The sequence below is a fragment of the Podarcis bocagei genome (genome assembly GCF_964188305.1).
Source record: "Podarcis bocagei genome assembly, chromosome: 8".
Lineage (NCBI taxonomy): Eukaryota > Metazoa > Chordata > Lepidosauria > Squamata > Lacertidae > Podarcis > Podarcis bocagei.
Window position 1 is genome coordinate 11118561 of NC_138133.1, and position 23171 is coordinate 11141731.

The 23171-nt window shown below is 41.7% G+C and overlaps 3 protein-coding genes across 4 annotated transcripts in view; 1 reads left to right on the forward strand and 2 right to left on the reverse strand.

The window, feature by feature from the left end:
• ABITRAM (actin binding transcription modulator) overlaps positions 1-23171 on the forward strand; it is a 183849-nt gene that overhangs the window by 40880 nt on the left and 119798 nt on the right. The gene's annotated exons all lie outside the window — the stretch shown is intronic.
• CAVIN4 (caveolae associated protein 4) lies at positions 387-8197 on the reverse strand. The gene is made up of 2 exons (XM_081206561.1): positions 7685-8197; positions 387-2545 (listed from the first exon to the last, which is right to left on the reverse strand). The coding sequence occupies exons 1-2, from the start codon at positions 8096-8098 to the stop codon at positions 1889-1891; spliced, it is 1071 nt and encodes a 356-aa protein (XP_081062687.1). The 5' UTR covers positions 8099-8197; the 3' UTR covers positions 387-1888.
• TMEFF1 (transmembrane protein with EGF like and two follistatin like domains 1) overlaps positions 8643-23171 on the reverse strand; it is a gene marked incomplete at its 5' end in the record, with an annotated part of 74181 nt that continues 59652 nt past the window's right edge. For both annotated transcript variants that reach the window (XM_081206552.1, XM_081206553.1), the window contains 5 exons: positions 8643-9998; positions 13398-13556; positions 15411-15534; positions 20184-20249; positions 21803-21951. In XM_081206552.1, coding sequence (XP_081062678.1) covers positions 9914-9998; positions 13398-13556; positions 15411-15534; positions 20184-20249; positions 21803-21951 — 583 coding nt within the window. In that variant the 3' untranslated portion in view covers positions 8643-9913. The remainder of the gene's footprint in view (positions 9999-13397; positions 13557-15410; positions 15535-20183; positions 20250-21802; positions 21952-23171) is intronic.

The window sequence follows — 23171 nt, forward strand, 5'->3', positions numbered from 1 at the left end:
ATCTGTCCTTCCAGTGAGCACTCAAACAAGCTATAGTATGTGGGAAATGAATAATGAGGAAACTCCCATAACTAGGGGAAGAGGGAGAGAGAGAAGGGTGCTCTGCTGATAGTAAGAGGCAAAGCATCAGTAGTTTAAATAGCTCACTGACCCCCTCCAAAAAAACTAGCAACAATCATGGCAACAACAAAAGCCGCAACCACAGGTCACACAATACATTGTTGCTCGATTTAGATTTGCTGTCGTCTTTTTTAAGGCTTGGAGTGTAGTCAATGTTGGAACCACAAAACTGGGCAAAAGCAAGGAACTTATTTCCAAAGGGTGATCTTTTGCAGGTAGGCAAAGTCTATAGGGATACATGCTTTGACGCGAAAATAATCAGTCCCTTTTGTAAATATATTTATTTAGAAGTACGGAATCCAGCAACCACAAATGTTTAAGGAGCCATGCTGCTTCAGTGCCCACTGGATAGACAAAGGGATTCAAATTTGAATGGAAAATAAGAACAATGACAAGGTGTTTCATACATGTTTAGGGGGTGGAGGCGGCAGGGGATATTACAGCAAATGACAGCCATGGGTAGGTTTGGCATATTCACACTTCTGAATTTAAGTCCAATATACTTTTTCAGGAATCTTCACTTCACTATTATTTCCCTGAATCCTTTGTTCTACCTACCTACCTACCAAGTTGAATCACATAAAATCCACACACAAAAGGTGGGCTGAACTAACATTTGATCTAACCCAACATTTTGTTTCCCACAGAGATCAGCCAGATGTTTCTGGGAAGACCACATTCAAGGGCAACCCCCGTCTTTAGTGATTGCTTGTCCCAGCTCTAGTGCCCAAGGTCTCCAAACATGAAGGTCCCATTTAGCTATTTCTCCACAAAGTTGCCTCCTGAGAAAACGAGGCCTGCGGCCACTGTTTTTGACCAAGCCTCTGCTTTCTTCCAGTGTCTTGCCAGTATCACTGAATTCCCTTTCGCATCCCTAGTAGATTCCTCATAGCCTTTCCATTGCCACAGACGGCTCTCTCTGACTATAGTCCAACAACCAACCAACTTTGCTACAGCTTTTCCAGAACAACCTTCGTCTAGCATTTCTGCTTAGGATGAAAAGAATTTAATCGTTCAACTGTAGCCTTCAAGAAAAGCAAGGTACCTGTTACTGAACTCATTTTCTCCCACCCCTGCCCCTTGGTGGAAGAGTCTGCCTGAGTAATGAGTCATTTAATTAGATTTGCACTGTTTGGTTGTCATTGTGCATAAAATACAGATACAGAAGACTAATGAAGGAACTGATGCCATTAAGATGCCTCCCATTAGTAATACCTGTTAAGATAAACGGCATTTATGTATATACATCAAAGGAGATCAGTTCCTCATTTCTACAGGGTTACATCAGATGATGATCCATTGCTTATAAACAAAAAACACTATATACATATTGATATATTTTCCTCACATACCAGTAATTTAAACAACACACACCTATCTCAAATAGTGGTTTCCAAACTACGTTCCTGGACGGCGTGGTGTTCCTTGAGAGTTTATCAGGGATTTCTCAATAGAAACATTTGTGATGACCAAGGACAAAGCTCTTGAAGGAGAGCTTGTCTGCCATCATTTATCATGCTGGGGAAGTGCTGGGTGTGTCCTGCAACGTGCCCTCGTTTCATGTGGCACCCCAAATGAATGGAGTGTGCTCTTGAACATGCCCCAGAATCTTCTGCAAAGAGCCAAGGTTTTCTCCAAGGTTTCATCAGCAGGCAAATCAGTTCAGAAGAAAGGGCTACTTGAAGGAAGTTTGAAAACCGCTCTTCTACATCTACCCAAGTTAAAGGGATTGCTCCTTCCCTACTACAGTTAGACGGGGATTTGCTATTTAGGCAGATTGCTTCAGATCCAATAGAAGGATATCATCGTCTTCTTTTGCCTCCTGCTTGAGCACTATTTTTTCAGGAGTAATCACTATCTTCCCTTCAGCCTGAGAAGGGCCTTTTGATCCACCACCTTTGTCTTTCTTCACTTTGGTTATTACCTCTGTGTAGGAAATTTCTTCAGATACTGGCTCGGCATCCCCACTATCAGCTGTTGTTGTTGTATCGCCAGTAGCCTCTTGGGTTCCATCTTGACCTTCAGCCACTGCCTGCTCTTTAGGTTTCTTCTTCTTCTTGAAGGTCTCCTTGGTTGGTGCTGCATTGGATATATTTTTCTTAAATCTTATCCCAGTTTGCCTCAGCCTCTCTCCTGACTGCCTTATTCGCTCTCTCCTCTCTGGTGTCACTATTCTAGTTCGGAGCCTGTCCACCCTCTTGCCAAAATTTTGCCTTGTCTTCTGGAGGTTCTCTCTTGAGAAGGCCTTCTTTATATTGTTGATACGTCTCATGCCTGACTTCTTAAACCGGGCTGCTTTGCTTTCTTCTATGTAATACTCTTCATCGGAAGAAAGATCGTCAGGTGGGCAGAAGGCATCTGCTAGGTTTTCCCCTTGTGTTCGGTCTTTGATAACTGACAGAGACAATGGGCACGGAATGTCCTCCTGCAAGTGAAAGCACAATGTGTCAAAAGGGGCTTATTGTTGAGGGAGGAAAGGAATAAAGGTGCTTCCAGATGGCCAGCTCCTTAGCAACTGCTGCACCAAAACAAAATATACCTCAGAAGGGCTTGGCAGGCAGAAGATGCCAGATTCAATCCCTGGATAGCCACAGCCAGCCAGTGTAGACAATAGACTCAGTATAAGCTTCCTATGTTCATTATCATTGTTTTATCTTCTGTGCTGCCTCCTATGCTAGCTCCCTGCCCCCCAGCCAAAAAAAGGCATTAGGTTTGTTTTGTATTTTTCTCCCTTGGGCCAGGCAGATATAACACTGATGATCGATAAGGAGTGGACAATGGCATCGCATGTTTTCTGCCATCTTCAACTCCTATCCTCCTCTTCGGCACGAGCCAAATTCCTGGTTAGTCTCTTACAGACATTTAAGAGTGTCACTGTCACACTCAACCATGGCTAGGTGAATCGGTCCAAAGAATCGATCCATTTGGTAAACCATGGTTAGGTCACACATAGTACAACAGAGCAGCAAGTCTAATCGCACCTGGTTGGTTCAGTGGCTCAAAAATGCAAGCAGAGCAGCAAAGCCTTAGAAGGGTAAAGTAGGCAGAGGCTGGTGGGGCATTTTGATGCAACTGCTTTATCTGACAATCTATTCATCAAGTAAACTGAATATAGGGACGCGGGTGGCGCTGTGGGTTAAACCACAGAGCCTAGGACTTGCCGATCAGAAGGTTGGCAGTTTGAATCCCCGCGACGGGGTGAGCTCCCGTTGCTCGGTCCCTGCTCCTGCCAACATAGCAGTTCAAAAGCACGTCAAAGTGCAAGTGAATAAATAGGTACCGCTCCGGCGGGAAGGTAAACGGCATTTCCGTGCACTGCTCTGATTCGCCAGAAGCAGCTTAGTCATCCTGGCCACATGACCCAGAAGCTGTACACCGGCTCCCTCGGCCAATAAAGCGAGATGAGCACCGCAAACCCAGAGTCGGCCACGACTGGACCTAATGGTCAGCAGTCCCTTTACCTTTACTTTTAAACTGAATATATTACACACAGCACCAATATTTCATTTATGCTTGCAGGGGAAGTGGGAGAGGGCCTTCTTGGTGGCTGCTCCCAGAAATTTGACTAGCTCCCTCCTTGTAGAGGAGGGACTTTCTTGACCCAACAGGAACTGACTGCTTTTAATGAAAGGGCTGGTGTCATGCTGCTTTTATTGTAATTATTTGTAATTTTTACTTTTATAAGTGTGTGTGTATAATTTATCAAAGTTTATTTGTTTTTTAATGAATGCTTCCCTCCTCCAATGTTTTTAGCTGCTATTATTTTTCTCTGTAAGCTGCCGTGAGTGTTGTCAGGGGAAAAGGTGGGACATCATTATTCCTATTAAATTTTTGATACTCCGCCTTTTGGTCTCCAAGGACCACCTTGGCAGCTATGGCTGTGTGCAATGGAAGAAGCTATTCAAAAAATTCCTGTGTGCCCGTCCCAGTTTTAGTAAATGCCATGTACTGATTTTGCTCCTGTCCTTTTTTGCTAATGCTAAAGTCACTCCAGGCCTCCAGTGCAAAACAGGGACGCCACCCTGTTGACTTTTGCACATTCCAGGGCCCTGCCCTGCTGCAGATGGCATGGAAAACATCTGAATAGATTGCAGGAACTGGGTGCAGCATCAGCTAAGAGGTAAAAAGAGAATGCTGGATACTCCTTTTGGACTGTGAGGGAGCGGATGGGGTGTCATTCACAAACTTTGTATAACCATTTGGCTAAAAAAAATAAATCCCATGGCATAGTCTGTGATTACTGATCACATTTGATCAATAATCACATAAGGACATTTGATTTCTCAATGTAGTTTGATTTTTTCTAAACACGACTGAGGGAAAATGTTATGTTATAAATATAGCAAAGGGCCATTTCACACATTGTATAGCCAAAAAACCTGGTTGGCTACTCAACCAAGTTGACACAGCTAATTCCAGCTTTCTGGCTGGTATTTGTGACTGAACACCCGATTGCCACATCAACACGTTATGGCAGTTAGGTGCATACTATTTAAAAAATGCTCTAAAACATAAATGAAACTAACAAAGTCCTAACCATTGCACGGAATACTAAAGAATAAAGATGTCAAGTCGCTGTGTAGAAACAAAGAAAAAAATATATAGAGGAAAATTCAGAACATGCACAGTGCAATCCTATCGAGACTTCCTAAGGAGTAGGAGAATCTAGTTCCAGGTAAACACGCATAGGAGTGCCCTGTAAATTTCCCTTTGGAATAAGTGAAACTTTACACTGGCTTTTGATAGGATCAAAACTTTAAAGTTGGGAAATTTTAGACTGGTTGTAATGGTTTAAGGGAAGGGAGCTCTTTAGGTGGCATTCTGCTGCATGGGCCCCCCAAACATCTGCCCCAAAGTCCTGCTGTGACTGAACCACTATCAGAATCCCTCACCGCAGTAAAGAAATTGCATAGATAGATAGATAGACCATTCACTCACATATATAGTACATTTAAGGGAGGGAAGGACTCTGTCTCAAGGATTTCTGAAGTCCTTTCCCAGAATGTCCAATTGTCTCTGTTCCCTTTACATTATATAAAGAGATCAAAGGGGAAATGTGCAGGCAGAATTCTATGCAATTGCTTGGGAAATCTGCAGCTTTCTGGTGTTCTGGCCAGCGATGGCAAAACTGCTGGAGATGAACAACAACAAGTACTTGGCACCTTGTTCACAGCCTACTATTCGCTAACTGGCAATAGCTCCCTAGGATCTGGGGGTGGGAGGTTTTTCACAGTCAGCCCTGATACTTGAGACCCTTTTCAACCCAGACCTCTAACCTGGGATCTTCCTATGCAAAGCATGTGCTTGGCAACTGAGCTATGGGCCCAACCCAAATTTCTGGCCACCGGCCAGGCAGCTGTTTTTTTTTCTAGAGAGAACATTTCATTCTCCACAGGCACAATCTACTGCTCGGGGATTTGCCTGCCACTAATTTTGAGATTATTTCCAATATTTGCAAAAATATCACAGGTGGTAGAATCCAGATCATCTCAGCTGAGATCTCAGCAGGATTATACACCGGCCTCATTTGCATGTGACACTAAGCCATAGTTTAGTGTCAAGAATGTGCCACACACTTGCATAGTGCCCCATCATATAGTCCAACCCCTTGCAATGCAGAAATCTGCAGCTGTCCCATACAGGGATTGAACCTGCAACATTGGCATCATCAGCACAACTCTTTAAACACCTGAGTTATGCCCACCACTCCTCCTCTAGGGTAGCTGCAAAGAGCTCTGGGGTAGCTGCAAGGAGTTCACTTCTGCCACAGTCTAGTGTGTCTTCTGAAACCTTAATGGACTTTAATGTCAACTATGGTTTGTTTAAACAAGCAAGCTTCGGGACCCATGCTCTGAAGTTGGCTTGAACCAAATGACAGTTACCCACAGCTAGTGTGTGCTATAAGTAGCATGCAGCGCTCTCCCCATCAGTGCCCCATGCTTTAGAGTTATGTTGCCAAGTTTAGCGGAAGGCAGGGATGCAGCAGGCTTGATTCTGTGCCATAGCTAGGCACATAGACCATCCTGTCCAGTGAGCATGCTGCACATTGACTATGTACTAATATAGTAAAGGTTGCTCTTGGTCTCCGAACATCAGTAGATTTCTGCACCTCACAGAAGAGACATGCCACGGGGGTGTAGAGCTACTAACTTTATAAGTTCAGCAGTAACTTACTAATAGACTAGAAAATTCACACTTCATTTTTTGCCTAATGTTCTACAAATATATTTCCAAGCACCTGTAGTTTTTGCAGAGCTTGTGTGTGTGTAGAAATGACTAGAGTCTGCAATAAGCTGTAATGTGAATGGATAATTTCAAAAGATTTTTTTTTTTTGTGTGTGTGTAATAGTGAACTACCATTTAATCCATAGGGAGAAGCAGTTGTACAGGGTGATAAAGGAATTTTTTGCCTTCATACCCAAATATGTGCACTTTGCAAACTTATTTCCTTAGAAATAGGCCTCATTGAATTTTTTTGTAACCACAGGCTTGGTCCTGTCAAAGTTAATCACTTTTTAGTCCTGCTGATTTCAAGGAAAGAGAATTAACACAGTATTTAACTCTGCCACTGAAATCGATGGGACTAAGTATCTTTAAAGAAGCCATTCACATGAAAGAAATTATTTAAGTGTCAATCACTTTTCACAATCTGAACCCTAACAGCCTGGCAAATCTAGATTTTCCCATCAATGGCTGCTTTTACAAGGAAGAAAACTGATGTTCTAATGGCTAGATGCTAAATATTCTCAATTCTGGGTCCCCTTATTGAGGATCCTGAATCTCTCTTAAACACAGCACTGCAGATGCAGGAAAGATCACTTCTGTGCCCCTGCCATCTGAGCGCAAAAACTAGTCATTTGGGCACACTTGGTACATGAAATATTTGTGTATGCATCAAACACCTTCATTCAGCACAACTTTTCATTCCTTTCCACTTCAAGCTATTCTTGGGGCAAGTCATTTTGAGATCAGCAATTCCAAAGAAATCCTGAGAATGGTATGCAAAAGAGTCACCCCAGGAAGAGCTTAGAAGTAAATCTCTGAGGTGGGGGGATCACAACTTACAATAAGGTCCAACAACCAGTAAGCAAAATATAAATCAGCTTTTTTGAAAGCACAATTAATGGAAAGACGACTTTGTGCAGAGAAATTCAGAGGTTTAGCACTCTAGTTAATTCTCTGGAAAAATAACAGGGATGACAGTCAAGCATGGAATACTCTGTCATGATGCCCAAGAGCCTGCCCAGATTGCCTTTCACAGAGGCAACAAATAGTCCTTGCTGATCTACAGTTAATCTTATGCTGGCTGCCGAAGAAGCCTCTTGACACTAATAATAGACCGAGTGCTTTGCCACTGGCAGATTCATACTGCAACACGTTCAGAGGCAGAAATCAATTTTTCTAAAAATTAAATAAATCAAAAGCATATCACACACACACTTGATATCGGAAAGGCTGCTTTTACCTCCCTCTGGTTTGTTAAACAACCAACAAGGATGTCAGAAACGGTGATGAACGTGGCAGAAGCGATTGCAATTAAAACCAAACCCCAAACCCTGTTTACCTGGTAAATGACAACACGAAATTTGTTTTTCCGCAGCATTTCCTCTTGCTTAGCCTCAACCTTCTGCACGTTCGCGTTCTGCTTCTCGACACGTGCCCGCACTTCTTTGACACGAGCGCTCACTTTGCGGGTTTTCTCCAGCAGCTTGTTGACTGTGTAGCTGGTGTTGTTGTGGGCCTGAGCGAGCTTCAGAATGTCTATCTGAATGGTCTTGATGGCATCCTCCATTTCTCTGTGCCTCTCTTCAATGCGTTTCTGACTCGCCTGCACACTGTCCACAATGGTCGCCACTTTGTCCAGGACTCTGACAATGGTAAAGGCAGCATCTTGTTCCTCGTCGTCGTCGTCCGGGACGCTGGGCAGGCGATTCTGGTGGATTTTATCCGCCTCCAAGGTGGCTTCTCGGTGATCCATACCGTTCCCCTCTTCGGATCGCTCTACAGGAGCTGAAATATAAACTCCTCGCGGCAGCTGCAGCTCCAACTCCAGCGGGGCAGTTCTGGCACTGGAGCAAGGAGGTTGCTTGACAGCTGGTTTTAGGGGATGTTCAAAAGCAGGGTCTGAAACTTCAGCCCAGGAGACTTGTCAAATATTTATAACCACAAAACAGCCTCGCAGGATTGTTCAAGTGCTTTCTGTATGCAACACGAAACCTCTAAAATTAGGAAGCAAAGTTGGGGAAGGAACATACGTTCCAAGAATCACATACCTCTACCAATCAACTTTCTCGAGTTAATCCAGGAATAGTTAAGCAACTTATTAATTAAGCCAAAGAATGAACTGGCATGTTGTTAAAATCCACTGTTGCTTTTGTTTTAATTAAGCTCTTTTCTTGGGTGCAGGTGACGGGAGGGCATTCAATGTTTTCCAATGGCCTTTGGACAACTGAAACGAAAAAGTGCTGCCACTATCTTCCAAACCTTCCAGTAAAGAATAAACAGACTCAGAGCAGATTAAATATCATGGGAAAACATTGTATTGACATTTCTTTCCAGTTCAAATATTGAAAGCCTTTTTATTGAACAAATTATTAAATCCTACATGCAGAATTGGAAAGCCTAAAACTACATGTTGAACAGCTGGAACACACCCTAGTTACATTTTAGCTCTGGATCTTCCAAACAACTACTAACATCCTATTAATATAATAACTACAACCAGCAGACTTTATTTGAATGAGACACATTCTTAGCTCTTGAAAAGTATTCTAGACAAGAGCTCAAATCTTTTATGGTATTTAATTTTTTTTCCTCCTTTTTTGCATTTTAATCACAAAGACTATACAATTTTATTTGTTGATGTGAAAACAGGTATCCTCTTTAGAAAACTGTAATAAGTATGAAAGCAGTTTAAATAGTGACCAACACAGGCTTAATCCCAATCATGTGAGTTTGCTTATTAAACATAACTTAAAAAAAATAAAAAATACACAAGTCTGCCAAGACCTGTTTCTGCAGGGCAAATGCCCTTTGCTCTACTGGGCAAGCTTTCAAATTCAGAAATGTATATTATTATTATCATCATCATTATTTTACAATTTAAAAATAAAGTGTCAAATATTTATGAAGACGGTGGTGCTTTGACCCAGTCCATACATATTGGGCTGGATCTAGACTAAATTAGTTGCACTGAAATCGTTATGACTAACTTGTTCCACTGATTTCAATGAGAATTACGTGCAACTGAATTAGTCTGAATTCAACCCGTTATAAATATGTAACAACTACACACAAGTACACATCTTCACAAGTCATGCGCTTGGCAGTGTCTAAAAAAATCAGTTACTAACTTTCAAAAACATTTAAATATCTACGGTATTTAAACACAGTGTCTTCTAATTCCTTGTAAGAAAAGTACGCTGTAAACATCTTTACCCTTATGTCATGCCTTGTTTGCTAAGAAACAGGATGGGATCCATTTTGCTTTTTCTACAACCATTGGTGAAATGTCTCGGGTCCCAAAAATGTTACATTCCGTAAGTAAAGCACAAGTCTATTATTATAACCATGTGATACAATACAGGAAATAAACTACCGGATCTTCCAAATCATGAAATGAGAAGTTACTAGAGCAGTCCATTGCTGTCAGCTGCTTTCGGAATAAAACAAAACAGAGCTACACTAAAAAAAAATGTCCAAAAATAAGGCCTCTGAAATAAATATTTCCATTCTTTTAAAAAAAGATAATAAAATTGTACATCACATGGGCATTGTAGGTATAAAAATTGCTCTAAACCATTCTGGATGACGTATCTGAAGTAAAGTGGCCTAGATTTTGCTTCTGCCGTCGTCCTCTGTTGTTCTTTGGGCATTTCCTGTTACCGGAAGCAGAAAAAGAAGGGAGGGAGGGAGTGGGGTGTGATGGGATGGGGGAAGAGAAATGATTTATTAACTGAGTGTATTTTAAAAGACCACTTCACGATTAATTCACAGACAAAAGCCTCCAGAACATTAAAGGCTGCACCATCCATCATTGACATCTGCTGCAAAAGCCACACGTGTTGTCGCTTTGGGGTTTACACACCAGAGGCACTACTAAGTGTTTACACACCAGAGGCACTACTACTGGCTGAAGCAGAGGGAGCTTGTGCTTCAAGTTGTACACTGCAGACTGCTTCCACCTGCACGGAGCCATACCCTCCAACATTTCTTCGACGGACAGGAACGTCCTGAGGAAAAGCAGGACATTCTGCGATAAAATCAGAAACTGGGACGGCTTCTGTAAACCCGGGACTCCCTGGAAAATAGGGACTCTTGCAGTCACATGGGAGGAATCTTATACAGAAACTGAAAAATTGTCATCTGGTCTCGATATGGCCTAGTACAGTGATAACCCACAGCAGCTGCCCAGGTTCTCAGAACCAAATCACACCCTACATTTTAAATTCCAGTACAAAAGGTACCATAGCTAATATGGCAAAATACGCACACTGTAACATCAATCGTAAATGGGTTAAATGACTGCCTTCCCCTACAAGAAAACCTGTCTTAATTCCTTCATCTCGATCACAAAAAAGCAGATCCCGTTTAACTCAGAAGATGCTACAACCCGTTTGTGGTCTGATGTAGGCTTAAGGCCATGGCCTAAGTTGGCTGTGATAGAAGTTGCGTATATATTTATTCCATTAGTCCACCCTTCCTTTAAGGAACTCTGGGTGACATAAGAGAGGGTGTTCCCCTTTCCCTCTCACAATAACCCACATGGTAGGGTGGCTGAGCAGAATGGCACTGAGCTTGATGGGCCAAGATTAAAATGGTCTCTTGGCTATTTGGAAATCACATATTGCCCTAGCTAAGGCATACCAATTCCTTGGCCCTCTGGCTCAAGAGACTAATGTGGGCAGCACCATTTGCCTCTGACTCTGCCAAGCCCAAAATTAACAGCTGGGGAAACAGGAGGGGGACATTCAGAATGAGGGCAAACAAAACTTTTGAGGGATGAAAAAATCAAGCATTTCTTAGCCAACGAGCCTCTATGAATCATGCTGAACACATTTTAACCATGATTATCAGCACAGAAGCTTAACAAAATATCCTCTCTCCCTGACATGTGGCTGACATGTTGTGCCTGACATGTGCCGGATTAAGAAACCTAAAGGCTGAAATAAATAAATAATAATAATATTAATAATAATATAATAATAATAATAATTTATTTATACTCCGCCCATCTGGCTGGGTCCCCCCAGCCACTCTGGGCAGCTTCCAACAAAACACTAAAATACAATAACCTATGAGAAGCTGAGTCAAATATGGCAGACTAAGGCTGTATTCCTAGGTGCAGTTTACTTAGGGCTAAGGGGCATCTTTTCAGTGGGCTCATAAACGTGGTCTGAGAAAACCTACCTATGATGTACCTACACAGGAACTATTACTGGAGTCTTTCTGGATTCATGTTATAGTCTTGATGTCAAGATCGAATACATGTACTTACTGACTTCTGTATGATCAGGCTGCAAAATACATCTAAACCTTTTACCTCTAATCCTCTGAAAAAGCAACTCAGCACTGCTTGCTCCAGGACTCGTAGGCTGCCTCATTAGAGCAAAAGCACTCAGGATTTCAGCAGAGTGCAGCAGCAAGCATGATGTTATCCCATTTTACTCAGCAGCTAGTATGCACTTCCGAAGGTTTTCCAAACTCTCTGCATTTCATTTCTTTATACTAGCCCATTTTGGCTTTGCTCCCAGAATGCAGTCCACTCCTCATATAGTATTAAGAACTACAAGTTCCAGCCAAATCTTAAATGATGGGTGGGTGGGTGTGTTTCTGCCTAGCTGCAACTCTTCTACTGACTTGATATTATGTTGATTTCAATAACTGGGGGTGTAGACTGTCTTGGGCCATTTGTTGCCACTTCCAGGCCCTGGCACATGATACAGCCAACTGTGGGAAAATATTCCATCCCATCCTGCAAACTTAACAATGCCAAACATCTAGCAGTCTTATGATTAATTCACCAAGACCTTTTGCTGCAGGACATTTCCTTACGAGGTAACGAGAGCAGAATGTTATTTTGAGAAGTTATCATCCTGTTGGCTACCTTGTTTGTGGGTTTCAGTTTTTCTTGGTCTGGGAGGAACCAATAAAAGTAGCACTGTCGAAATCGTAGACCTAGTTACAAAAATTACGTGAATGAATAGGACCAACCCAATGCTCCAATCTCCATGATGAAAGGGAGACATGCCCCCCTCACTTCTACCATGCATGTACCATTGCATGTGCAGTGGACACGATGGCTTGGCTTTGAATGATTCTTTAAGAAGTGACATCATACATAATGGCCTATATTTAGAACCCCAGCCCCATATTGGCATTACATTCCTGGTGACACATAGGAACACAAGATGTTCCTCCACCATGAGAACTGGTGCTAGTTCAGTGTAAGCCAAGAGACCATAAATGCAGAGAATGCCATCTTTGATATGGGTGTGGATGAATAGGCAATGGTCCTGTAGAAGTATTTTAGGCCATGGCATGTATAACAGGAACAAGGGGAGATGTATACGAATATCATATCCCAGAGGAAAGATTTCCTCTCTACCTCTCTGCGGTGCCTAATCCATCTCTGGAGCTGAGCCAGAAAGAAGCAGCCAACATTGCACCCTGCTGTGGAAAGATCTTCAGCAGATTTTGTGGTACATACAGAGTTGGAAGGAAGGGCCATAATGAGAAAGTTTCATGTTTGGCAGTCTCAGAATTCAGTGCCAAAACACTACATGCGATGTCAGCACTTGTACACATAGTGGCAAATACCTTAGAGAGATGCTACCTAGACACACCTAGTTTTTTGTGAGTTCAAAGCATTACTTTATCTTAGCAATTCTTACAAAACATTCTGAAAGGTATCATGGCTTCTGTGTGACAGATTTGCATGTGTGCACAAAGAACCGTGTCTTGCCTAAGACCATCTAGTGAGTGTGTGATTGAGATTTGAACAGGAATAGTCTAATTCTTCGCTCACAGAATTAGCCACTACATCACAGCAGCTCCCAGATTGAAGTCTTCTTTACTATCCAATGCATCACCTTTCAAACCTGAATCCTGCAGAATCAAATTTGTAGGCCCATAAATCCCACTGGAAGCTGAATAAAAAGATTTAAAAAAAAATAAAAAGCCATAAAAAGATACGGCAATAAGATTCCAACTGTGGCAGTCATGAAATTCTAAAAAGGGTGAAAAGCACCCATTGTACTTTCCCCCAAGCAACTTACCGAGTTATGCACATCACAATTGCAACAATAATGGCAATCTGGACAGCTCCAATTATTGCTGCAATGAGGACATGTGTGAGTTTTTGCCTACTCGGGACAACATAAAGTATGCTAAAGTCCGTCTTTTCACAGTGCTGTCCTGTGTATCCAGATTCACACCTGGAAGAGAAGAGAGAATGTTTTTAGAGGAAGTGTCTATTCAAAGTTCAGGCCATTACACAGACAGTGCTGAACTGCAACTGTGAGACAACAGTGAAAGACTCAAGGCAACGAATCACATATTCTCATAAAAGCATGAGAAAAAGCACACAAGGATCATCTATAAATTTTAAGATACAGAGCTATATGTTATAAATGGTAACTGTGGACCATTACAATTTAAAATGCTGGAGGCAATCTTTTTAGGGTGTGCCTACACTACTTGCGCCAGTTTTATACCAGTCTGATTATCATGATTATCTTCTCCTGCAGCCTTATCAAAAATAAATAAATCCTGGGAAACATTGCTTTCTATGTGGTTAAAATTTTGGTCTGACATTTAAGCTAAAAATTTAAGCCTGAATTGCATAGGACTTAACAGCTTGATTTGAGTATTTTAAAGTTTATCGAAATAAAATGCAGTCCCACTACTGCTTTGAGGACCGCTCTGGACACAGAGGATCAATAGAAGAGCACAATGAAACGTGCTCCAGTGTGTGTACAACAAGGATTTCTCCTCCCTCCCTCCTCCTCTTTTCCTTTCAAAGCAGAATCAATTTTGCTGCAGAAATCTGAATGGAGACTCAGCTGGACCCTGTTTCCTGTCCCCTTTCCTCCTCACTTGCTAACTGCTCCACCCCCTTCGCTCAAGGAAGCCACTTTGGGGAAGGAAGAACAAAGCTGTAGTGGAGAGTTCTGATGAAGACAGAAGAGGTCCATAGATTGGGCCATCAGTTCCCAACTTGATCCTTCTCAAGTTGCCCCAGATAAGGTGCCTAAAGATTTCTTGTTCCTGGAAGGGGTGGGACGAAAATTTAAAGCAGGGGTGGGCAGTACGCAAATGCAGAAGCAACACAGGTACACCCACCTCAAGAAGGTTGCACACATTGATTTTGTTAGAAGGTGTTGGACAGCTGGGGTTCAAAGTCTTCCAAAAGGACAAGGGGAAGAGAGACATTCTTCCCACTGTGGGGAAGAGGTAGCCAATGAGAGGATCTGAGGGCACTTCCTCCATCAGAGCAAGGGATGCTGGGTAGCATCTTTTGCCACTGGGTCCATCTAAACATCCCCCAGATCCCTCCTGGGAACTGATGGCCCAATCTATGGACCTCTTCTGTCTTCATCAGAACTCTCCACTACAGCTTTGTTCTTCCTTCCCCAAAGTGGCTTCCTTGAGCGAAGGGGGTGGAGCAGTAAGCAACAGAAAGCTGGCATCAGTTGGGTCCCTCGTGCATTCAAAAGGAACACTCAAAGGGCCCGACTGATTTTCGGGGCAAGCACCAGGGTGTTCAACCATTTCTAGTGCCTAGCAATGCCTTGTCAGGCTGTGGAGGGTGGGGAGAGCAGAGAAACAGCTGTACAGAGGCCTATGCCGGTCTCATACACAGAAAGCTGCACCAACATGAAAATGAATTGTGCCATCTTTATAACTTTTCCCTCTCATTTTGTTTTAATCAAAGGACTTAGCAACAGACAAGAATAGAACAGAGGTTAAGAGTATAGCAAGCTATATTTAGAGAATATTGCTATAATTTATTCATTCCATGTTAATAGAATGTGACACTCATTTGGATCTAGTGACAAGTCGATAAATAGTTAATAGAAGAAGAAGAAGAAGAGAATAGAATAAAAACAAGAAGAACAAAAACTGGGCTTGCATAAACCCAATTTATTTTGTGCTCACTCGGAAAGGGGGAACTTCAGAGATGGCTGTTTCTGCTTGGATCATCGTGAATGCCACAAAGAAATTATACGCTAATTGTGGAGTTGAGCACAAATTTCCAATTTCCAAATCTTCCTGGTCGATTGACTTACCGACAGGAAGCCTTCTGTGTAGAATAAATGAATTCACATTTCCCATGGATGCAGTAGCCACTAAAACTTTCCGAGCAAGGAATATGGTTTCCAATGTAGATGTCTTCTCTTTGATCACTTGCATCTTTGCGGAAAAACAGAAGAATGGTAGAAATTGAAAGAAGATTAAAAACTGCTTAATTTTACTGATTTCGTTGGTGTTTTGCCTGCTTTGGTTTGGGGTTTTTTTGGAGGGGGGTCTTTATTGCTCTGCTATTTTATATATATATATATATATATATTATTGTACTTGGATTATTGTTGTTTGCCATCTTGAGTACCTTTTGGCAGAAAAGCAGGCTATGATGTCAACAAACAAATACTTTTTTTCACTCACAGCAGTATATAGCTCCTGAAAGGGGTCCATAAGGAGTTCAAATCTGTCCCATGAGGATGTTTCTCCAGGACAACACCCACCTGCCTCACACCTCATGCCATATGTGATATCACGTGGCTGCCAATGCAAAATTGGGAGCTTTAAAGTGTATTCTCAGTTGCTCATTGACAAGGGAAAGGTCGATGCCCATAGGATCAGCTGCGTGTGATACTTCAAAGCACCTGGTCACTGGGCATCATCGTGATGTCAGGCAATTGAAAGGTGGGCAGCCCTACCCGGATGTCAAATTTAGCCTGATAAGGATTTGGCTCACGGAGCCAAAAGATTCTCTATCTGTGCCCACTGCCATATAAACAACAGCCATATCCTTAGATGACTTTGCATAGAGTTTACAAAAGTTTCAGTTTACACACACACACACACACACACACACACACACACACAACTAATGCCTTTCTTAGAGCCCTCTCCCCAAAGGAATATCCCTAAAATACAAAAGAAGGACTTTTGATAATTCAACAGAGCAATAAATGTTAAATGCGATTCAGGTATTAAAATAATATAAAGTCAGAATAGTTTACTGTTAGAATTATGTTAAATGTTCACTCAGAAAATGACATCTAGGTTAGCTATACTCTTGAACAGATTTCTACAATACAGTCTGGATCAGTGTAACAGCAATATTAATTCCCCCCTCCCACCTTCAAACCATACAGAATTACATTAACATGGATCAAACAGACTTGTGCCTGGTACAAACTGATAATTATAAGAATAGGAATATAAGAATTAGGTTATAGACCTAATTTTCTATTTACAGACTTCTAAAGATAATCAACCTTTCCACTTTTCTATTTATTGCTGCATAAAAGGCATTTGACTGCCTTGCAGAGAAATCTTCAGTAATGAAACAATTTAGATGGAAGTCAACTTTATCAAATGGTTTAACTTCATTTGCAATGCAAATATCTTGGTAAATATTTACCTGTCTAAAAAGTTTAAATTAGAAGGGGGGGAACAAAATAATTATATCAATCATCCCCCTTAAATCAATACTTTTAAAAATGATCAGTTTTATTATTGCCTCATGTTGTAATATTAAATTCATACTACTATTATTCAATGTTATCATGAATTCTCAGGAAATAAAATGAATGTACTGAAATCTGGAACACAAAATCCCTTACAACAATACAAACTTGAAATAGTAGATAAAAATCAGGATTTCAACAGTTCTGTAATGAGAAAAAAGCTGGAAAAACAAGGAGGTCTTTGCCTAGTACTGAAATGACAGCAGAGCATACACCAAGGGGGAGCATTCAAAGAACAGGACACCATCACCAAAATATCCTACGCTGGTCGCCACCTGCCTAACCTCAAGACAGTAGAGACATTTTGAAAAGGGCCTCTGAAGATGACCCAGAATTGCTGTTAATTGTTAAGTTCTAAATAAGAAAGTGGAGAAGGGTCTGTAAGCATGACCAAATTGATCTATATCCTGGCTGGGGAGACAGATGTCGATAAAAATATAGGAACTCCTAACATTTCTATTTCTGTTCCCTCTACACTCTGTGATATTTGAATAATATGCAAACTAAATCTCTCTTCTGCTTTTTAATAACATGCAAACAAAATTGAACTTATTTATTTGGCAAGAAGGCCTGCCGAAGGAAAAGAAAGAAAGAAAGAAAGAAAGAAAGAAAGAAAGAAAGAAAGAAAGAAAGAAAGAAAGAAAGGTAAAGCAGTAAAAGGCAGACATATCCTGCCCCGAAGCTGGCTCCCTTTCTTACATCTTGTCTACAATTCAGGTGGAAACTACTGCAAATAGAGCCATGATAAGAAGATCAAGAACACTGCGTAGGTACTTATCTTCCTTCCTTCTCCCCACTTGTAGGCCAATCCCCCCTTTCCTGTCATTTTGGGGCCTTAAATGCAATTAGTGCTACATCTGCAGCAGTGTTTTCCCAAATGGTCGCTAGCTTGAACCACGGTTTGCAAAACCCATTCCTAGGCATTGGTTGCAAACTGTGGTTTGAAGCTAACCATGGTTAGCAAAAACCACAGATATAGATGTAACACTAGTCCAGAGGTAGCTAACATGGGGTCCTCCTGATGGGACTGTAACTCCAAACATACATGACCATTGGCTGCACTGGCTGGAGATGATGGAAGTCGGGAGTCAAACATATGAAGAGCGCCAGGTTGGCTACCGCTGCTGTAATCATTATTAAGTTCCACCAATGAAAAGGTAGAATAATTCATGAAAGTATGTTTGACGTGGGCAGGATGCAAGATGTTCTCCCAAGCCAGAAACTTGTGTGAACTTATTTACAAAGTTGCCTTAGCATGTCTTCTTAAAAAGCAGCAAACTCCAAAGTCAATTGCTGTGACCCCGTTAAAGTTTAGCAAACTATTTTGAAAACCTCGGAGACAGAAACCACAACTGGATCTCATGGTCACTGTTGCTATTTTCTGGCTGATGGAAACTTTGCGTTCTCTGTTGTCCCCTCCTCCTCCTCCCGGCCTGAGTGCCTGCACAACAGATGATAATTACATGGTAGGAAAACAATTTTCAGCCTGATTTGCTTTTTGGGTTTTATTAAGAAAGGTATCCCCCCTCCCCACCTTGCATAACAGTCTGCGTCTGCAATGTGAACTTCCTCCGCCCCCCGCCCCCAAGCAAATGCCTCGCAGGTTCCAAGGTTTCTATCTCAAGCAGAAAGAGCAAGGAGAAGCTAACTGGAGCAGAATGGAAGAGAAACCCAGCAAAAAAATCCTTTCAGTTAAGTTCCCAGGAATTACAGACATCCCAAGGCTCCGAAATAGACCTTGGAGGTCAAACTTCTAGATAAAAGAGAGGTTGACAGGTTCTACAGAGCAGCTAAACCACTGAAGTTTCAGCTTGTACTGGATCTGAATGCTGATCTTTCAAGAGGAAGGCCTTTTAGCTCAGGAGATGCAAAGGCAGGCAAAGGCAAACCAAAGCGGCCTGGAAGCAGAGAGAGTCAGAAACTGCAGAACCAGAACCAGAACAGCGCTCCAGTCAGTTTTATCCTGGTCTCATCTATTAGGTCCTCCTATCTTAAAAATGGGAGGTGCGGTGGAAAAGGCCACAATCTCAACTGGCTTGTAGCAGGGATGGAAAGATTAAGAGCACTCCCTGGTAAGAGCAGGGAATTCCAGGCATGGGGAGTGTGTGCGATTTTGCCCCACCTTTTTGTGTGAACTTGGGGAAATAGGCATTGAAGTGAGAGTGCTGTTGTCCCAGTGATAAATGCATACTTGTAGAATTGGTGTGTGGATCTGGTAGTGTCTGTTGTATTTCTACGTTTTGGATCTCCTAGTAGCTGTTATTGTCCCAATATGTTAGTTATTTTTCATTTATACTGGTTTTTGTATATTGTACCTAATCATTCTGCCCAAAACAGTTGAACGCATATTCTAGATTGCTTAAGACAGGTAAGTTGCCCCTTACCTGTTCTGATGAAAGACGGAAAATCAAAGAGGCTGGGTAAAGGCTAACACTTTCAGTTTATGGACAAGGTGTAATATTTAGTTAATCCAGGCTCAATTAATCAGAAATTGGAATGATTCTTTGATGTGTCCACACAGAAATGTCCCTCCATCCACTGCCCCAAAGATAAGTTCAAACAAGCCCAGAGGCTTTTCTCTCTTTCCTTTTCCTTTAGCACAAATTTATCCAATAAACAATAAAAGGGGGAGAGAGAAAGTGTCAGAAGGAGGAAATTGCTTTTCTGTAGAAATGGTTTCTTTCCTTAGTTTCTGCCAGCTTTAAAAGTCACCTTTAAATCTGAAGTGCAGAACACAGGAAATCTATTTTGTAGGAATAAGTCATCCTTCAGAACAATACATGAAAGCTTCCTTTTCTGTGTTTAATAACAGGGGAGTGTTTAGCATTAATATAAGAAACACATGAGAGCTTGGGCACAATAGAACAACATCATAACTCCATTCGTGGAGCAAAAGGAACACAACATCAGTTCATTTAAGACTATTTATATGCTAAATTTTCCAGAATAAATAAAAATGGCTTTATTATACAAAATGTCTCATCACACACAGTGCAAAACTGCCAAGGCCATCAGAAGTGCTTGTAAAATGGTATTTGTTCAAGCAAAAATGCATTACTTTGAAACAGATTGGAGGCGGCAAGTTATTTTAACAGGTTTAACTCAATTATTGAAGGATGTCTATGCCCTTTCCAATAAATATTTTCTGGAGGGAAGGAAATGCTTCTCTCTGCACTTAAAGAACAGCAATGTGCATGTCTTCATCAGGACCTGCGAGAACTGCCATCCTGCAAGAGAAAAACCTGCTTCGACAACCTATCCAGCCCAGCATCCTTGCTAGCGCTGCAGACAGAAGGGCAATCCTACCTTTCACATCCGGCCGATACTGCATTCCATCATCCTTTTTCCCCAATAAGCTTGTGTCGTCGGAGTCTATTTGAGGAAAACCATAAAAAGAACCAAAGATATTTACTGCTTTGTTGTATTATTTTGATACCTGAGAAGGCTACTGAACAGCAAGTAGGTGGTGAAACACTGTATTTTTCATGCAGCTTAAGAAGACAATATTGTCCAGAGTTGCCCTTATGTATTGTATGTGGGTTAATTTTTGAACTCCAGGAGATGCAGAAAGGGGAAAGGAAGCAGCAAAACGTTCCACAGATTTGGTACGTCTCCTTAGATAAGGGGAGTCAAGTGTGGTGAACAAATGTGGTCATGATATCACATTTTAAGATTAGTTGTGATACTTTATCTCAGTCCCAAACTAAATCAACCCTCAGTGTATGAGGTGTGATGCCTGGACAACATATGCACTCCTTCCTCTTATTACCATAATACTTCATTTTCCAAGCATCACAGCTTTGTTCTTTCAAATCCCCTAGGTGCAGAAACAGCCATTAGGGCAAGATTATGTTCAGTCTCCAAAAGCAGGCTATAAACTCGTGCCAGAAACATAGAAAACTGCATGGCTTTCTCTGCAATGTAACCCTCTGAAAAAACTCCACCATCTTAAATCTCTCTCTCTCTGTTAATTCCTCCACCTATCTTCCTTTCACGAAGAGGGAACCTTGTGGCTGTGTCAGATAGCCTGGAGGACCCTAGCCCGTGAGAACATACCTCTATTCTTTTCCAAGTCTCCTAAGCCATTTTGATAGTAAATGCAGTTTTCATTGTGGAACACTGGGCCTTTATGTCTGGGCACTGAAGTGTACCCAACTGCATTTTATCCTTGGATATTCCTCTAAGCCCTGAACCACCAGCAAATGTTGTGGGAATGTGAAAGGAAGAGGAGGAGCCTTGCTGCTCTTTGCAGCTTTTGCTGGATGAGTGCTCCAGTGCTCAAACTGCACAGCAGGAGAGCATAGAACCACTAAAGACATCTTTTTGTTAAAAAATAAAGTTCACACAACAGCATGTGCTTCATTCTCAATGGTGTCACAGACAATACCCAATCAGAGCAATGTTGCCTTTCTAAAAAATGTTAGATCCTTGCAGCAGAACCCAGTCTGTCTTGAAAATCACTGGCTGTGGGCAACAAATCATATTTATTATGCAAAAAGAACTTATTGGAAACAGGATTGTGTGTATTCTGCACTTAAAATTGGGGTGGGTTATCACAATTCTGTGCCAAAACAAGTTTGTGAACTATATAAACTGCACTTTAAGCAGATTTACATGATTTCCCTTCTTTTGAAGACTACTGTATATTCTCCATTTTTAATTTATTCTGCAGTGGGTGGGACAAGATGCTATACAGAGCACAGAAATGCACACACACACACACACACACACACACACACACACACATGTTTGATGAAAACTGAAGCTCTTAGGCAACTCAATCCTTCGCATCTTTTCTGTGCTTCTGCGAAACCCTAATTCAGAACCCTATTTCTAACTCTGACGTGAAAAAGCGATTGTACAATTTGCCCTTTCTCAGTCTGCTGGTAGACATCGTTTTCTACTGAAAATAAAATCTGGAGTACCTGAGCAATGTCCAAGGTGTCTGATATCAATCTGTTCTTGTCTCAGGCAAGATGCTTCTCGAACAAAGCATGGGTTGTTATAGGAACTTCCGTCAGATGCGCAAACAGGATTAAAACTGTAGCCGCTGCAGTCTATGTTGCAGACGCACCTATTGACACAAACATGAACTTGGATGAGGACCGATTAATTCAGCACTCTGCATTTTGTACAAGTGGCACACTTGTATCTGCACGCTGTGTATAAAAGGCAACCATAGTCCCCATTAACACAAACACATACTTCATTTAGTAATATTAGTGAGTCAACGCATCTAAAATGCACCCTTAAACCCATGGCCCCAACAGCGTAGCCCATAATACTCACAGCCACTCTCACTCCTGTGGCCATCCTCCTAGAGATGTCCAGTAGTTTGCACTGACATTAGAACACAAGGCTACCTGTGATTTCAAGGCCAATTTGCGGGTCACTTTGGTGATCAGTCGTGCACTAAAGTTATACAGGTGCCAAGGACAGACTTTGGTCATCTTCCATAATATGGCGCCCTGTGCAAGGCCAAAATTTTGTACAAGCACTTCAGATGAGGACTGGACCATGTGAAAAATGAACGTAAGATTTTAGCTGCAGTTCATTCACTTTCAGCTTTGTATTCTTGTCATTAAAAAGTACCTCTAGACATTCCTCTTTCAGTTTCTAACACTGCCGGTATTCAGAGGCAAATAGGACTGGCTCCAGAGGGGTGGGACTACACAGAAAAACCTCTTAGCACGCATGAATTCCTTCTGTGGAATCAGTGCTATCATCTTTCAATGTCTGAGAAATGGTCCATTTAGTAAATGGCCCATTTAGTCTCAGAGTGGCTAATCAGATGTCTGTGGGAAGCATGCAAGCAGATCCTAAGTGCAACAGCACTCTGCCCATGCACAAGTAACTGCTGCCCATTGATTTCAATGGAACTAAGTGCATCTGGATCATGGGGTTATATTCAGAGCAGATTTGGGGACAATGTAGGACGTGGGGGGGGGAAGTCCCGTTAGGCAAGTGGAAGTTGTTCTGCTCCCCTATTTTTTTAGCTGAATACCAGCCATAATAATTAAATGTAGACTGAAAAATGCAGCTTTAAAAAAAAGAAATGCACCACATTTTTCTAGTCAGGGTATCACTAGGCAATAGACAAAAGGTGCCACTAAAAAGCTGCAAATTGTCAATTATTTATTATTTAGCTTTCTCTTGTATTTTTTTTTTCCATCTAGGGTAGACGGAATCTATTTCTTGAGTCCCAAGTGGCTTTTCCTTATGGGACACCTCAGATCTTGTCGTTGCTGAAAAACCATTCCAAAGAAGATACAACAGTATAAATTTCTGTTCCTT

Bases quoted from the DNA above. Each gene is read 5' to 3' on its own strand.
- CAVIN4 (XM_081206561.1), bottom strand. From the start codon at position 8,098: ATGGATCACCGAGAAGCCACCTTGGAGGCGGATAAAATCCACCAGAAT. The intron at 2,546-7,684 runs GTAAACAGGGTT...TTTCACTTGCAG, and splicing joins TTCGTGTTGTCATTTACCAG to GAGGACATTCCGTGCCCATT.